We start from the raw sequence: 17,533 nt of genomic DNA, 5'->3' as shown, positions 1-17,533 counted from the left end.
GGGCTTGGCCATAAAGTTACAGCAGAGTTGATCCTGCAGAACCAGTCCTCAGAATCCAAAACCAACAGATGCCAGCTAGGGGTGTGGGAAGAAGCTGCTGGCAGTGCCTAATATCACAGCAGTAGCACTCTACTTGTGCCACTGAACAGTCGTTCCTGCACTGGTCTTCTTACAGCCTTTAAAATGTATATTTAATGGTCTCAGGGCATCAGGAGTCACAAGCAGCTCCAGATTCCCTCAACTGGCCAAGTACAGCTTCAGGGCACTGGCAGTCAAGGTTGCATCAGTGGAGATCCACCACCTCCACCCATGCCCCAAAAGCAAAGGAATATCCCAGAGACAGCTGATCTGAGCAGGAACCAGGGTGGGGACCCATTACAGTGCAGGGTAAAGATATCCATAGCCTTGCGCTGCTTGTTGAAAAATAAGCAAAGGGGATGCTGGGTAGGGATTGACCGTGAGCAATCCAGTGGTACAGCTGCCTGCAGATACCTCCAAATGGTGATGGGGCGTTGTTTGCAGTGCTGCATCCCAGGGACACTGTGTGACACGATACAATGTCACATGCCACACATGCCATCCTTCGGGTCCTTCCTCCCCAGAACATGGGTGGAAGAAACATCAGGTGATCACCATGGGGCTTCTCCAGTACACTGTCCCCACCCCTGCCTCTGCTCCCTCCCTGGGAAAGTTATTAAAAACTAGGGAAGTCAGAACCTGTCACAGCCAAGGAGTCTAGAGAAACCTGAGAGCTACACATCTGAGGGATCCTAGAGGGATTAGGGGAAACAGGGAACCTCACACAGCCTGGGCAGCAGCAGCAGTGGGCAATGAGGTGCCACTACAAGGCTCCTGACTCATGACCTTCCAGGCATGGCCTCACAGCCTGCTGCCTGAGGTCAGGGCAGGCTCTGCAGGTTTCTCCCCGATTGCATTGGGAGGCAGCAGCTCCCACACAGGTCACTCTAATATCCTGACAGCGTTGGGATATTAGACAGTAGACAGGAGCTGCCTGCTGCAATGCCTTCTTGCCACCCTGGATGGTCAGTGCCTCATGGACACCTGTAGGTGGCACGAGGGGCCTCGACAACCATCACCAGGTCCTCTAGTGTGAAGAGTTGGGCAGCTTTGTGGATACGGCACACTGGTCCTTCTGACCTCAGAGGTGCGGTTCTCCCCAGGAACAAAAAGCACCATACCAGGTCCTCTCAGAAAACCAATGGTGTCTGGTCAGTGGGCCCAGCCCGGACCACAGCCCTGGGCCTGCAAAGCCCTGAAGTCCTATGAATGAACCAAATGCTTCAGGAAGAACATGGTGGCCATGGTGCAAGGCCCTGACCGACACTGTGCTCCTCTGCCACAAAGGCCACAAGAATATGTTTAGCTGGAGAACTGACCCAAGGCAACCCTGCTTTGATTTTCCACCTTGTCGGCTTATCTTGAAAAGGATGCAAAGTTAGCAAGGTGACAGCCACTCACACACCCCTACCAGCTGTGGCTGTCCCCACTGCACTCACATCCAGCTGAAGTCTGGTGCGTTTCAAAGCACCCAGTCACCACCAGCAGCCTCACCAAGACCCTCACAGGCACCATCGCCCAGCACAGCCACCATGCTAAGGCTGTCTGGATGTGACTTCACTTGTAGGAACACACATTTACTAAGTTTCAAGGAACACCTGTACTTACCAAGGCTTGGAGACACCTACACCCAGAAACTCCCCCTCACTACTTCCTGTCAAGACCCCCAGCCCCAGAGGCCGGCAGCCTTCATCTACCATCTCATGTATCCTTTGGGAGCCTCTGGGAGAGACAGATACAGCTTTCTCCTCCTGTCAGTGTACCAGCCACAAAAGGCAAAGGACCCTCCTGTAGGCAGCAGCCTCCTTCAGTGGCCAGATCTCAGGGCACAAGGGGCTGTAAGGACACACACCCTGTCCCGAGAGAGGTGTGTACATCAACCAGACATGTCACAGGCCCTCCTGGCAGGGAAGGAACAGCCACTCCACCTGACAAGTGGCGAGTATGGGTGGGACTCAGCTGGGGTTCAAGGGTACAGCCAAGCAGCAGTCCAGACCCACTGTTGTGCCCACAGTCTGGGAGCCACAGCCCAGGGCTCTGCTCTGGGACTCCTGGTCAGATCTCCACGCCTGGCCATCAGGCATGGAACTGCTCCTAGCAGAACAGTGTCTCAGCAAGGAGAAGCTGGGCCCAACCAAGCAGGCCCAGAAGCCCTTCTCTGGCTGCCAGGTTCGGCAGTGCGCCTCCAAATAGGACCTCTTCCCCTGACCACAGCCAGGACACACCCCATCCTTCCTCCTGACACTCAGCTCTGGGGTGTCACTGCCATTCTCTCAGAATTGCTCCAGAGGAATAGAAAGTGATTTCTGAGACTCACAGTCACAAAGTCAACTGAGCAAGCTGGCAGGAACACTGGCCACAGTGTCCAGCAGCCTCCTCCCCTTCCTGCCAGCAAGTGTGGATGGGAAGTCCACCCAATTCAGCAGTACTGGCGAGACCTGGGTGACAGAAGGGCCCTGACTGTACACAAAACTGCTTAAGACCTGGATGGACAAACAGCTTAGCTGATGAGGTCCAGACTGGCATCCCACCTGGTGACATCAAGGAGCCACACGTGGCCTACTGAGGACAATCTACTAACCAGCCAGACGAGGAGCATCCCCAACACTCTTTCCTGGTGGCTGTGAAGTGGTTAAGTGCCAAGATGAAGTGTCTGTGGGTTCCAGGAACCTGAAAGTCCTGGAAGGGCCAAATGACCGAAAGTCAGGGAATGACCCTTTGTGCTTTGCCCTGACTCCGTGAAGCGTCATGCACTAGAAAACCCATAAATCTGGCAAATCTAAGCCAACGGTACACACATGGGGACACAGGCTTTGCATTCAGCCAACGGCACACACATGGGGGCCTATAAAACTGAGAGCCTGAACTGAGTACTCTTGGGCTCTCAACGTCAAGTTTCCGGCTGAAGCAGTGCAATACATTCTGAGGAGAAAACAAAAGAAATACTGAGAATCAAGAACCACCCACAACCTCTCCCAGCCCAAGAGGTCACTCTGCATCTGTGGCATTTTCCATTCAGCGTTCTTCTCCAGAATAAGTGCACGTGGGCAGGGCCAACCCAGGCCTTCCTGCCTCGGGTTTCCAGGAGAATGAAAGACTGTCCTGAGAGTTGTGCCAGTGACGCAGGGCAGGGTCCCACCCTTCTCACCTGGCCCTCAGCCCCTCCCCAGCACCTTCCAGGCCTCACTAATATACTGCCCAGGCTCACAGAGGAGGAAATGAGCCCAGAGGCCCCAGGCACAGTCACTGTGCTGCCAGAATCTCAAAAGTTGGCAGATTAGATGGTTTCCTTTGCACTCACACCCTCCCCCAACCCTGGCTTTCCTCCAACAAAATACCACCCTTCACACTTCACCGATACCCTGGTGGCACTGTCTCAGGCATGCGGATGGGGCTCCAAGGTGGAAGGGAGGCACATTTGCCCTGATTCACAAAGCACACCAAGTGACATCTGAGCCTCTGGGAATAGGTTCCCTGGGGCGGCAGGCAACCCTGATCCCCTCCACAAGAGCATGGGCAGATTCAGGCATGGCAGACCAGGCACATGAGTGAGGCTGAGGCCCAGGAGAGCTGGGCCTCCGCCTCAGGTCGGTGCTACCTGCACAGGTCCATCTCTTCTACCCACCCCAACCTGGCAGTACAGAGATTCAGAGGGGCAAAGATTCCTTTGAGAAACACTGGAAAGATCTGGGGGCCGGAGGAGTCAGGACAGGCTTCCAGATGCTGAAGGGATGCTCCACTGCCTACATGTGGGAGGACTGGCCCTGACATGGACCCCAGGGCCATGGGCCTTTCTTACACTGACGCAAAGGTCCTTGGGGACAGTCTAGGCAGACACCTCTTATCTAGCTGACACTCATACCAGCCCAAAATTCAGGGAAGCCCAGGAGATACGCAGCTTGCTGTCCATGAGGCCCCTCTGCAAGGAGGTATAGAGAGGATGGAAAGTCCCAGAAGCTACAGTGAAGACACTATTACCACATCAGACCCCACATCTCACGAGATTATTCTGTAAAGATTGCAGGCAGCACAGAAAAAGTCCTGGCAAGGTACGGTCAGGCACTGCACCACATCAGACATGCACCTCACATGCAAACACAGGCTCACAAACGTGCACACACATGCATGTACACGCTTACATGAGTTCTTGCATGTGTTATGTGCTCATACATGTTCTCAGGCACACTGAAGGCACACATGATCACTCATGACCCACAACAGTAACACATACCCATGCATACATATTTACAGATACATGCACACGTCCATGTACGTACTCATGTACACACGTGTGCACATATATATACTCCCAAACACGCCATGATTAGCCTACACAGCAGCACACACACCTGCACAAAGCCCCAGGACACTGGGCACCTACAAGGCCACAAGCTGAACAAGTGGTTCTGGGACTTTCCATCTATTGGATGAAGGTGGCCTCCCATGACCTCAGTCACTCCCTGACAACCCAGGTCACGCAGCTGGTGCTGGTCCTGGGTCAGCCTCTCCTCCTTAGAGACAAAGAAGCATCACAGCTGTGGAGGGGCAGACGGAAGGGGCAGCAGGCTGGTCCTTAAATGCAGAGGTGCCCGAGGCTGGAGACAAGGCTAGGGCATGCAGGTGGAGGGTGGGGCCCCTGCCTGCTACCAGCACCGCCATTCCGGCACCAGCTGGGCCCTCCAGGGGCGGCTCCTGTTACAGGCTGTCTGGGCTGTGGTCAAGACCCTCCATTAAATGGAAAGGGAAACTCAAGAACAGCCTGGCTCTTCCCCTCCTCTGATTTCCTGTGCACTCAATCCTCCCCAGTGACCGTCAGGCGCTCCCTCAGCCTCCTGGAGAGTCCAGCCCGACCAGACGGCGCCACAAACCCACAGATGGAGCCAAGAGATGAGAGGTTGTGGCCACATTTGTGACAGGCCAGCTCTTGGGGAGGGAAACTGAGGCACAGAGATATGCTGGAGAGTCACTTTGACATCCACAGAAACACATCACCCTGAGCTGGAAAGACATTCTGACAGACTGGCTCAGGCAACCATGGAACCAAGGATGGCTTCCCCCAAGCTCTCCTGGGGGCCCCCACATGAGGACATCCCCAGGACACTATGGGCATGCTGCCCAAGCACACAGGGTATGTGCATGGGTCAACGTGACCGAGCCTCTGAGGCGAGGCTCAGCATTGTGAGCTCAGAGCAGCTCTACCCAGCAGGGAAGCGAAAGTGACTCTAACTCTATGTAAACACAGGCCAGGGGTAACTGCCTTCTCTCCTTCCCAGACCCCACAGGGCTGAGTCACACAAGGGGCTGTGGGGTCCTGACCAAGAACACCACAACACAGGAAATGACACTGCCAGCCCACCCCCCCCCCCCACAGCTCCAACCCAATGGTTTCCTTAAAACGAAAACACCCAAAGAAGAGGAGGAAATAGCCAAGGTCTGCCAGGGACCTGCTGACCGGTACCGAGGTTTGCTTCGAGCCCACAGAGATCCATGTAAGACACCAGCACCAGCAGCACAGGCCCTTCCTTGGCAGCGACGAGGTCCTGTAGTCTCCTCCAGTCAAAGGACCACCTGTTCAGCACCCCTGAACCAGGCTGCTTACCACCCCCAAGTCCCGGACACAGGAACCCCTGGCCTAGACTGCTGACCACCCCAGACACAGGGATTCCTGCCTGCTCACCAGTACTCCCGGCAGCCATAGATACACACATGGACACACACAGACATGCCAGCCAGTCTCACCACGGGGCTTGCTGTGCTGAAGTAGAAGTCTTATCTGGACAGCCCAGACCCTGCTTTTCAAAGACAGCCCATCCCCACCTTTGCATAAGATGTTAACACTTTGTGCTCTGCTCCTAGAGCCCATCCCTGGTGGGTGCCCACTCCCACTGTACAAATTATCTGTCCACTCCCAGGCCCCTCTACCCCAGGGGGAGGAGACTTCCTTCCCAAGGCCCCAGTGGGACTCACTCCCCCTGCCACCCACCAACTCCTGCCCTGAGCACAGCTGTCACTACTAGATGACCAAGAGCTCCACCCGGCCACTAAGCCACCTAGTCAGAGTGCCTGGCCACCAGAGCTGTGGTTAATACTTAACGCTGAGCATCACACTTCGTCCTCAGGGCTCAGGCTTGCAAAGGCAGAGCATAATGCCCATACTCCAGTGGAGGGTAACAGGAAGGAGCCAGGTGGCCCAGACAGCTGGACAAATGCCCTTCACTGCTGGGGGAGGAGGGGGTCACCTGGCTCAGACCACCACCCCACACTGCACCCAGCTATCTGGCAAACAAGAGCAAACTGTCCATGATGCCACCTCAAGACAAGTGGCTATGGAAGCCCTGGCCCAAAGTCACCATCCCCTTACAGAGGAGGCTGGGCCTGCCTAGAATCCCCTATTCAGGACTAGGGGTCTGCTCATGACCGCAGCCTTGTGTCCAACGAGCAGAGGCAAGGGCAGCTTCGCTACTTTGCTCACTGCCAGACAGGGAGAGAGGGGAACTGCTCCCAACTGGCCCTCAGAGACTCTGCCTCAGAGACATTTACTGGGCTACAGCAAAGACCCCTCTGAAACCAGGTGCTGCTCACAGGCCTCTGTGTGACCGGCCCTGTGCCCTGGGCAAAGCCCCTTGCCCTCTATCTGGGGTGATGCCCTTCCTGACCACAGGAGAGGTACTAGAAGCCATGCAACTCTAAGCAGGGGGTATCTACGGTCACCTACCTGAAGGAAAACCACCCCGAAATCCAGCAGTGCCCCCCACAGAGGGAGGAACAGAGCCATGTGATTCCCAGTTCCTTCCCAGGTCCAGGGCAAGGGTGAAAAGGGGGCTCCCTTGAGGCTCAGAGGACATGGGCATGTTTGTGCAGATGCATGTGTGCAAACATGCATGCATGTCTGGTGATCCACCAGCAATTCCCTGGAGAGAGCAGGCAATTCCAGGGGACCATGCCAGGCACAGAGATGGGGCTATGCTAAGGACAGCAGCACAGCAGCTGCTCCACAGCCTGGTGATGCCTCCCACATACGGCCCCTTCCAGCTAAATGAAGTATCCTCCCACCAGAGCACAGTTGAGCCCCTACCCTGCTGGACAACATCCCAGGCACCCCATGGTATGCACACATGAGCTCCTGGGCTCCACCTAGTGAGCTCCAGGTTGCCTTCCGCACGTTATTCCCCTTGGCCACCTCAGTGTCCCCGGTGGCAGGTTCTGACTCACCCTTAAGCTGTGGCACTCATCTGGGTCTGGGAGGCTGCCTTCCTGGGAGGCCCACCTGCTTATCCCTGTCACTACCGGGGAGTGTTGCACAACAAGTCCTGCTCCCCAAGTCCTGCAGGGGCTCACTCCCACCTTGTTGTCTTCAGGATGAGAAGGAAAACCATCTGTCTGTTCACAGCTGCTCCCAGGCCCATGAGGGATCAGCTTGGCAGATCAGCTTCCTAGACCATCCACGGCTATGGCAACCAGTGCCCAGCTGGCTCAGGCCTGCCTGAACACGAGGAGCATGGCTAACTATGTAAGACCCTCAGAGGGCTTTTCCATCACAATGGCCATCCTCTGCACCACCCTCCCTGAGCAGCGACCATCCCCCACCTGCTCACAGCTCAGACGCCCACCCAACACTGCACACAGTCAGGAGGCTCAGGAACCATTCCATAAGAGGAAGCTCCTCACACTGACCAGAGGACTACAGCTGGGAAAGATTTGGACCCAGGACACAGAGAGGCCTTGCCACCCCCTTCAAGGCCACACCAGAAGGACAGCCTGACCATCATGAAAGGGCATGCTCAACTGCCAACACCATGTGACCCTCTGCTGGGGAGAGACCACCCTCTATCACCATGAAGTATTCATTTGTGTACGCACATGGTGCACACATGTGTGCTCACACACATGCACACAGGATGAGTAAGATGACAGGACATTAACACACCTGACCACTGTAGGAAGGGCCTGTCACCTGGAGACAGTCAGGGAGGAGGAGGAGGTGGACATGGCCTGCCCAGCTGGGGTTCCCAGCAGCCACCTGCTCAGTGTGTACTCTTGTTTCCTTTAGTTGTTTTGTTTTGCTCTATGATGCTGGGACTCAAACCCAGGGCCCCTAGGCAAGCAACCTACCACTGAGCAACACACCCAGGTCTTCCTCTGGTTTGGAATTTGTTTCACAGAACATTTTATGTTTTGTAACCTACCCTGGACTCACACACATTAAACAGTGCAACTTGTAAACGACACCCACTACCTTCCATGCCCACTTGTCCTGGCTCAGATCATCTTTGGGGTTAGTGATACATCCCTTCCTGCAACCCTGTCCTTCCTATCCTTGCTCAGCAGGACAGAACCTGGAAGCCTCATGCTCAGTTTACTTTCTAACTGTACTGTTTCCTACATCCCAATAGTGACCTCAAGGTCAGCTGGGCAAGGGTGTTAAGTCACTGTCCTGACAGCTGCAGCCCTGAGGGCAGCACAGAGCACTGCCCGCTGCCCAGCCTGCACCCAACACTCAGCAGGACAAAGGTGACCCAGGATTGCCTCGGTCAGGATGTCAGGGGATGGGGCAAGAAGCCCTTAGGTGCCCAACATGAAATCAGCTACAGGGCATGAATCACAGGAAAGGAATCCTAAAGGGGACCAACAGCCAGACCAGGAAGAACTCAGCCTGCGATGCTAGTGCTGACCAGAGGACAATGGGGTGGGAAACAAGCAGCCTAAGCAGTAAACCTGTGTGAGGACTGAGGGCAGATGGGGTCCTTGGACCCCCTAGCTGGGGTCTCCCACAGCATCCTGAGGCCTCCAGATGCACCCATTCCTGTGGAGGGAGAGACTGAGCAGACTACATTTCAGGAGAGGTAGGTCCCTGGCCCCTCTCTGAAGCCAAAAAAGAAGTATTCCAGCCCAAGGAGGCCCTCTCCATTCCTACTCTGAAAGCACTCCCATGGAATGGGAGTGTTCTTCCCAATTCTAGAAGACTTTCACAATAAATGAAACTCAGGATGAATGTTCTGTCTTGCACATGTGCTGAGAGGTGTGGTGCCTGTCTTGGGACGGGACCCCAGGTCCTTCCAGAACACACAGCCCTGTGGGAGTGGAGGTCCCAGAGGCCCACAAATGGGTGTGAACCAGGAGCTAAAAAAAGCAGCTGGGCGTGGCACGTGGCTATAATCCCAGCTACTTGGGAGGGGAGCAGAAGAATCTTGAGTTTGAGGCCAGCCCAGGTAAAGATAGCAAGATCCTATCTTGAAAACGAAATAAAAACAAAAGGGTTGGGGATGTAGTTCAAATACAAGGCCCTGGGTTCAATCTCCAATATGGGGAATTGTGGAAGTAAAATGGGGTGGCCCACTTCCTGTGTCCACCCCTCCTCTGACCAATCAACCTTCACTCATTTAGGGTGATGGAGGAGGGGAGGTGTCATAAACAGACACACACCAATTGGGTGACAGGGCCACCATATTCCTGACTCCACAGAGCCAGCACAGGCCCCACCTGGGTCAATGACAGGGACAGGTCAAGGTTAGGATTCAGCTTGCATCTGGCCCTGGGAAAGCCCTGCTGTCCTCCCTCTTACCATCCACCTCCCTGGAACAGAAGCTGTGGGAGGTCCAAGAGGACTGCCAGCTCCTGGGGTCAGAGGGCCAGGAGGCCCCTTGCCAGCTGGGCAGATCTGACCTGGCCAGGCTCTGCACCCTTGCTCTAGCCCTGGAGTCCCACTGTTCTGCAAGTTGGAGTGGCCCCAGTTCCACAACAACCTGGTGCTTTCTAGACATAACTCAGGAGGTCTCCCAAGCTCACTTCATCACCAGGACCCAGGAAGCCTGCCCAGAAACTGAGGCCTCCAGGGACCTTTCAGGGGCCCACAATGGAGGCAGGGAAGAGCTGCAATGCAGCTCACAGGTCACAAGATCAGGCAGGCTTTGCCCTGAACTGTGACCACACACATGGCCCAGGCCCCAGGCAGCAGGCTGGGGCTCCACCTTCCTCCTGCTTCTGCAGGACTTTCCCACCAAGAAGTCACGTGTGCTGTCCCTTCTCTGGTCACGCTGACCATGGGCAACTCTGAGAACTAGGATCTGACAGCTCCTGTTATAAACCAGGACACGATCAGGCAGATTCTAAGAGCACAGCACAGCTACCCTCTTAACAGCACAGAGGCTGCAGTTCCCAAAAACCTCTATGGAATTAGGAAGTATGTCAAGCACAGTCAAAGTCCCCATCACAAGTCCTGTATGAGCTCAGCTTATGTCACAAGTTCAGCTGAGACCACAAAGGGACCTTAAAAAGTGCATGCACAGTGTCCTAGGCCTAGAGGTGTGGCTCAAGCAACTAAGTGCCTGCTTTATAAGCGTGAAGCCCTGAGTTCAAACATCAGTCTCATCAAAATAAAAAAAAATGTGCATGAAGTCCACACTGGCCCTCCTGCTAGTCTGAGTGCAGGGGGGAGAGCAAGATCGCCACAGAGCCGTCAGAAGAACAGAGTGGAGGAATGCTGGGTGGGATGCACCCTTGCCCTCCTAAGAAGCCTCGTCTTCAGTTTTGACATTAGTACAGCTCGAGGACTCTAACAGTAGAAGGAACAAGAAAATGACCTCTGGCTGAAATGCAAACCACACTTGGGATCTAGAGACATAAACATGTCTGCCTGAGACCACTGAGCATCCAGGAAGGGCCAGGGAGGCTCCTGTTGGGAACCCTGAGTGCATCCAGAGGGACACTGAGACATCACCCACCCAGAGAGAACACACCAGAGCAAGTCCACCCTCCAATGAATGGTGACAAGTATGAGGCCAGGCCCACAGGTTCTGCATCCACCTTTCACCTGGTTTTATGGTTCCAGCCAGGCAGCAGCCCTGACCATTAAGAGACACACCAAATACTCTGTGCACAGGAAGACTGGACACCCCTCACCAGTGAGAAGGGACACTGACGGAGGGGTACAGGCCCATAGCACGTCTATTTTAGGTCACTTGGGCCAGCGTTCTACCCTGTGTCTGCAGGGTCCCAGAAGTGTGCCCAGAGGAAGCACCTTTCCTGCCTGGGAAAGTGGGAAACAAAGGTCCCAAAGACAGTGGCAAGACCTGTCCCTTGGCTGGCCACAGTCTGTTTCCTTCCATGCCCCAGAGCCGGGAATCTGGGGTCTACCTGTGAGACCCTCTGCTAGGCAAATGAAGGGCCAACTGCACTGTGGGGCTGTCCTGATCCTCTCACCTTCTCAGCAACCTCAGGATGTCTGGAGGAGAGCTGAGACCCAAAGATGAGGCAGCTGGCTCAAGTTGAGTTGCCCTGCCAGCAGAAGCCAGAGGCTGGATATTGGAGCTGAGATGGAGATCCCAGGCCCATCCCCACCCCACAGAAAGTGAAAGTGCCAGAGAACTCAGATCCCAGGAACAAAGAGCCAGCAAGGAGGGCTCTGGGAAGCAGGAGTCTTGGCCGCTGCTCTGAGAAGACAGCCCCCTCCCGAGCCCCCCTGGACTGCTTGCTGTCCTTCCTCTGTGACCCCAGGGGAGCTATGCTAGTCCAAGGTCAGTGGAGGCGGATCTGGGATCCCAGCCCGAGCTTATCTGACTGCAGTCCTGGGCCGGCCTGGCGCGAGAGAACGAGGGCAAGCCAAAGGGAAAAGCCACACAGTGAGCTCACCTTCCAGGGGTCTGCACCCCGCCCACCACCACGTGCCACCGAAGAACCTGGGTCTTGCCGTTTAAAGAGGTACCTCCCGCAGCTCTGCACCTCCTCCCCTCCCACCCCAGTGCGTCCGGCCAGAGGAGCGAGACAGACAGAAGCCTCTTCCGGCGCCCCTGTGTGTCGGCGGGCCAGCCATGCAGAGGGGCGGGGAGCCCGCGCCCCAGAGACACATTTGGGACGTGGAGCTCTGCAGATAAGGGGGTACGGGGAGCAAGGCAGAGGACCCTAGAGGAACACAGCGTGCAGGGGCAGCAGCCCAAGCCCCCAGTGGGGCCCTGTCCAGCCGGGTCACCACTCTTGACCAGAGCGTCCCCGCCTGCCCTCCCTCCCACCGCCCGCCTCATGCCGCCGGCGGCCCACAGCGGCGAGAGGGCCCGGCCTCCGTCTTTGTCCGGCGGCAGGTGCGGCTGCGCTCACCCGGGCTGGGGCCGTCGGGCTCGGCGCTCTCGGGAGGACCCGGTGCCTCCGTGCGCTCGACCGCCTCCTCCCCGCCGCCGTCGGCGCGCGCCTCCACCGGCACCACGGTGAAGTTGGTGGGCATTGCGCCACGCCGCTCCGCTGCCCGCTCCCGCCAGGCGCCTCCGCCGCTCCGCAGCCTGCGGGACTCCGGGCGTAGGGGCGGGGTCCGCCCGGCCCGCCCCGGCCGCCACGTGACCGCACCTGCCCGCCCCCGCGGCCCGCGGAAAAGTTTGCCCCCGGCGGGGCGGGGCGGTTTCCACTAGGCCCGCCCTCAGAGGCCACTGCCACGCAAACCACTGCTCCCTGCAGCAGACCCCGAAGACCCGCCCCCAGCCCCTGGAGACCCCGGCCCCGCTGCCATGCAGCCCTCCTAACCACAGACCCCGGTCCCTGAGGACCTCGTGGTCCTCCCCCAGGTCCCGCCCCCCGGTGACTCCGCCTCCATAAGACTCTGCCCCGGCTCCAAGCGGACCTCCTACGTACAGGCCCCGCCCCTCGAGGGCCTCGTGGCCCTTAGGTCCCGCCCCCCGGTGACCCCGCCCCCGTCGCCCCGTAGACCTCTGACCCACAGAACCCCCCCACCCCTGGAGGACCTTGTCGCTCCCAGGTCCCGCTTCCCTGATGACACCCCCCCACCGAAAGACCCCCCCCCGCAAGGCAGCCTCTGATACACAGACCCCACAGACGTCGCCCCCAGGTCCCGCTCCCCTGTGGCCCTGCCCACACAAGACCCCGCCCCCGCCGCCCCGCTCACCTCCTACCCCCCACACGCCCCGCCCCTGCAGGACCTCGTGGCCCCCAGGTACGGCTCCCCGATGACCCCACTCCCGCCCCCAGCTTTTGCAGACCTCTGACCCACATATCCCCTCCCCTGGAGGACCTCGTCGCCGCCAGGTCCCGCCCACTCAAAGCTCCGCCCCCAGCTCCTAAGCTGTGCCCTCTCCGCCCTGTCTGGGCTTTCGGCCTCTTAAACTCACAGCATTCCGCCTTCTCTATTGCCCCTCTCCCGCAGTGGCCCCAGTCTCCACTGCACCTCCACTGGGTTCTCTGCAATCCACCACCCCGCAGATCACGCCCCCTCCTATCACACTGCCCCGATCACTGAGAGTGATCCGTGATCAGGAGGCTAGGGCTCCTGATCTGGTCAGACTGCTAGCCTAGCCCAGGGAAGGATCGTTGGTTAGCCTGAGGGAGAGGTTCTCTGCTATCCTGGTGTTAAGTAACCCCATGGAGAGGAATTACCAGGGCTTCACGACAGGCCCCGCCCGCCAGTGCCTCAGGCCCACACACACCTGTTCGGTAGAGTGTCTGTGACCCCATGTGAGGAAACCCTTTCTTCTCCTCCCGAGGGATGCGGCTTTCTCCATCCGGAAACCACAGAAGGAAAACTCAGGGGTGTCAGGATGAACAAAAAGAAGTCATATTAGGATAGGACCCCTCCCCCCAGCCTTGCAGGCAGTTTACTGACACCCCACGACCCACTGGAAGGATCATATCTAGCCTCAAGGAAATGACAAGTCACCACCTCGCCAGGGGGCCGGGAACCAAGCAACCTACCTATCTAATTACCACTTATCTGCTCTAGCTTCCTGAGCAACTTACCTACCTAGTTACCGCTCGTCTCCTCAAGCTTCCCCTAGCGATGGTTGGCTCCACCCAGCGAGGTTTTCCCTCAAGACCGCCCCCCTATATCTACACCAAGTCTGTAAGCAGCTGGGGGCTCCAGCTCTCTTGCTGGCCGGAGTCCCCCCGTCCGCAGGGGTGACTTGTGCTGGTGTTTGGGCCGTCTCTCTGCCTCTTGCATTCCTAACGTCGGGGTGGTGCCCTGAAGCCCGAAAAAGCTCGGTGGGGTTCCAGGATGTCACCTGCCAGCCCCTGGTACATTTTGCAAATGAACGACTCGTGAAAACCTGAAAACAACCAAATAACCGTAAATAGAGGATTGGTCTAAAAAGTTATAGACAAGCTGGGGGTGTAACTCAGTGGGAGAGCCCTAACCTACCACCCACCCCAGAGGCCCTGGTTTTAATTCCCAACAAACCTCCGCCCCCGCCAAGTTATGGCACACAGGCGCAGTGAATCACCCCAAACTGTTTTGCAACAAGTGAAGCAGAAGCCCAGGTGGTGCGGGCAGGGGTGCTCACAACCTGGTGAACATGGGGAAGTCAGGAATGGTGGAGCCATGCGTAACATGGCATGGCCCGTATTCTGAGGTCCTAAGGGCAGCTGCCAGGGCTCCGAACCGTGCCGGCGGGGGCCACTAGCTCTGCACTGTGCTCGGCTGACACCAAACCATAGGAAACCAAACTCAGAAACTAACGGCAAAAGGCCGAAAGTGCTCCAAGATGAGCCTCTTTCTGCCCTCTGCGCGGAAGACTACTGCTCAGAAGTGCCCGGCCTGGGCCGCTCGCGGACTGTTCCGGTGTGCCAATAGCCATTGCAGAAGGCGGGGTACAGCGAGCCCGGGCCACACCCCCAATCCCGTCTTCCACCGGGGGCCGTCTGGAGCTGGTGGGGGCCTGGGCTAGTGCCCTGGGAACAACGACCTCCCTCAACGTACAACGTCCTTCACAGGGAACCCTCTTTGTTGAAAGACCCGAGCATTGCTGGGAAGGAGGAGGGGGGAGTGGGATATGGGGGAATAGGAACGCAACTGGGTCTAAGGCAGGACCCACCCCCCTGGGGGCGTGGCGAGCCCGCTCCTCAATCACCCAACCAGGGCTTGGAGGAGTTCAGCACTGATCCCTGCCAAAGTGATGCCCGCCTCCCGGCAGTGGAAGCCCAGAGACCGCAAATGCGTCCCAGGGGTGGGGTAGCGCCCCTGTCGGGAGCGGGCGGAAAGGCAGCGGGAATGGCAGGTGCAAGGTCCTGTGTTTGCTGAACCATTGAATAGGGTCCTCAGAGTTACTGGGCTGGAGGCCTGCGTCCAGGAACTCAGCAACAGGGCCAAGCCCTTCCTTCAACAGAGGAGGAAACCCAGGCACAGGTTCGTTGGGGGCAGACCCAAGCCATCACAAAACCTTTTTCCTGGAACTACGTTTCTCACTGACCTGGGTGGCCAGGGTTTGCTTTTATGGTTTTCGTTCACTGAGTCGAGGGTTGGCTTCCTGTAACTACCCTCCAGGTCAAGACAGAGAAGTCTGCCAACCACCAGAAACGGGGAGCCCACCCAACCTCAGCCCACCCACCTCCACAAACAACCCTCTGCTGACAGGAGTCATCACTGCCATTTCTTCAGGGTTCTGCAGCCAAATACACAGGCTGTAGTTCAGTTTGCAAATGCAGGTGTCTCTCAGCCCCTTTCTGAAGCTTCTTCTCCACCCACTGTCCCTTCCCTTTCCTTGCACTGAGGATGCAGAGTCAGACCTGCAAGGTCCTGTGCTGCACCCCTTCTTATTAGCAGCCATTGTTGCTAAGGCCTACATGGGGGGTTCACAGAGTTTGCACAGCAGTGTTTTCCTCACATACCTGTTGGTTGTAATTTCATTGGAATGACTTTCTAACAAGGGCCTCTCTTGTCCACCTGGCCATCAGCAGCTCCACCCTTACAGAGAGGAAGAAAGTGCTGGCATCTCCTTTTACAGGTTTCTGTATTGATGCATGGTCCTGGTCTTCATCCAAAGATACCTGGACATATCTGAAAAGTTTCTCCACTCTTACCCTTTCAAGCATAACTGTTAGCTTTGCCCAGCAGAAGTTTCTTCTGAATCCTGTGTCCCTGTGATGTGATCTGGTCTTCTTCAGTGGCCTTTGGCATGCAGCAGGGTTCAATCAGTCTCCCTGGGACTCCTCATGGAATGCAGTTGATGGTGGCTGGTGCCAGGAGCACCTCAAACAGCCATGACCTCCCAACCCTGCGAGGGAATTTCCACTTGACTAAGTAGGATGCCCACCGTCTTGCCTTCCTGGCCAGGAGGCCACTGTGCCCATGGCTTGACATGAGGGTTATATGTTTCTTTCTCTGTGGGGAGCATGCTGTCTGGGGACCACCAGAGACAGACACACCTCCATCTGGGGAGGATTGGGAGGTGGTAGGGGAACTCCCATGAGGGGCTCTGGGTGCAGGGAAGGGACCACTAGGAGGAGACTGGCAGAGAGGTCCGGGATCACTTTTCACCAGAAGCAGCCTGCCTGCCTTTATAGCTGTGCACAGCAGGCAACTGCCCAGAGGTGTGCTCCTGTGGCCTAGCACTAGTTCTGAGAGACAGGCCAGTTCTCCCACTGTAAATGTGACATGCAGGCTCCCACATATCACAGGTGTTTCCTCCAACCCCTGGAGGCCAAGCCCACCAGACAGCCATGGTTGGGGAGTTGGAGTAGAGGGAGGAAAGGAGAGTTGGGCTGAGCACAGGGGAGAGGAGTCCCAAGTTACCCAAAGCTATTTTTTATCTTTAAAAAAGAATTTCATGGGCTGGCAGAATGGCTCAAGTAGTAGAGTGCCTGCCCTAGCAAGCATGAGGCCCTGAGTTCAAACCCCAATACCACCCAAAAAAAAATCATAACAATTTGTTACATGTTTCATAAAGAACTCGAAGAGTTAGAAAAATCCCAACACAGAGATGATGAGACTTAAGGAGTTACAAGTGCTGACCATCCTGCTTCGATCGCGACATACTGTGTTTATGGATGGAGCTATCACTCTGTACCTATAAATATGGACAATTATTGCCAGCCAATTAGAAATAAAGAAAAAAAGACAAAAAAAAAAAAAAAGATGGGCAAAGTCACTGGGTAAGAGGACTGTGTGATAGAGTGGACAGGAGCCTTTGGCTGTCCTGCATGACCTAAACTCTCTGGCCCTATAGTCCTGTCAGGGCCCAGAGGATTTTGTCTATGGCCAGGGGTCTCCCAAGTCCCCCTCCCCCCACCTTTGTGGCTCACAGGAGCTGCAGCAGACAGGGCAGCAGAAGCCCAACCACACTCTCTGTGCCCAGGCTCTTGTTCTGGCTGCACAAGTCACTTTTTTCACATAAATCTTGGAGGAAGGTCTGTAGTCAACTCAGGGAAAGGCCAGGCCAGAGGTCCAAAGAGCTCAATCAGCAAGGCACAGTGGGGCACACCTGTTGTCCAAGCTAGTCTGGAGACTGAGGCCAGAGGATCACTTGAGCCAGCCAACTCAAAGCCAGCCACACAAGACCCCTGGGAGGTGGAGGAGGGCCTAGGTGGCTTCCTCTCTGAGCCACTGGTGGTCAACCAATGCCAAACCTCTTAAAAGTCACAGAGAGAATAGTTTGGAGGACATAGCGAGCCAGGATGGATGCTGTCTCCACCTCAGTTCTGGCAAGGCCAAGATGCAGGCATCAGCTAGGTCAGAGGCCAGTCA

At 56.5% G+C, this 17,533-nt stretch overlaps 1 protein-coding gene across 6 annotated transcripts in view; it reads right to left on the bottom strand.

Moving 5' to 3' along the window:
* Slc12a7 (solute carrier family 12 member 7) overlaps positions 1–17,533 on the bottom strand; it is an 89,843-nt gene that overhangs the window by 42,960 nt on the left and 29,350 nt on the right. The window contains exon 1 of one of the 6 annotated variants that reach the window (XM_074077775.1): positions 13,503–14,097. The exons of 3 other annotated variants lie outside the window; for them this stretch is intronic. In XM_074077775.1, coding sequence (XP_073933876.1) covers positions 13,503–13,530 — 28 coding nt within the window. In that variant the 5' untranslated portion in view covers positions 13,531–14,097. Of the gene's footprint in view, positions 1–12,168; positions 12,372–13,502; positions 14,098–17,533 lie in introns of those variants that run through there. 2 more of the 6 variants (XM_020187553.2, XM_020187552.2) reach the window with 2 other exon arrangements.

The sequence above is a fragment of the Castor canadensis genome, chromosome 6 (genome assembly GCF_047511655.1).
Source record: "Castor canadensis chromosome 6, mCasCan1.hap1v2, whole genome shotgun sequence".
Taxonomy (NCBI): domain Eukaryota; kingdom Metazoa; phylum Chordata; class Mammalia; order Rodentia; family Castoridae; genus Castor; species Castor canadensis.
Note: the sequence above shows the minus strand (reverse complement) of the source record. Positions and strands in the feature narration are given on the sequence as shown.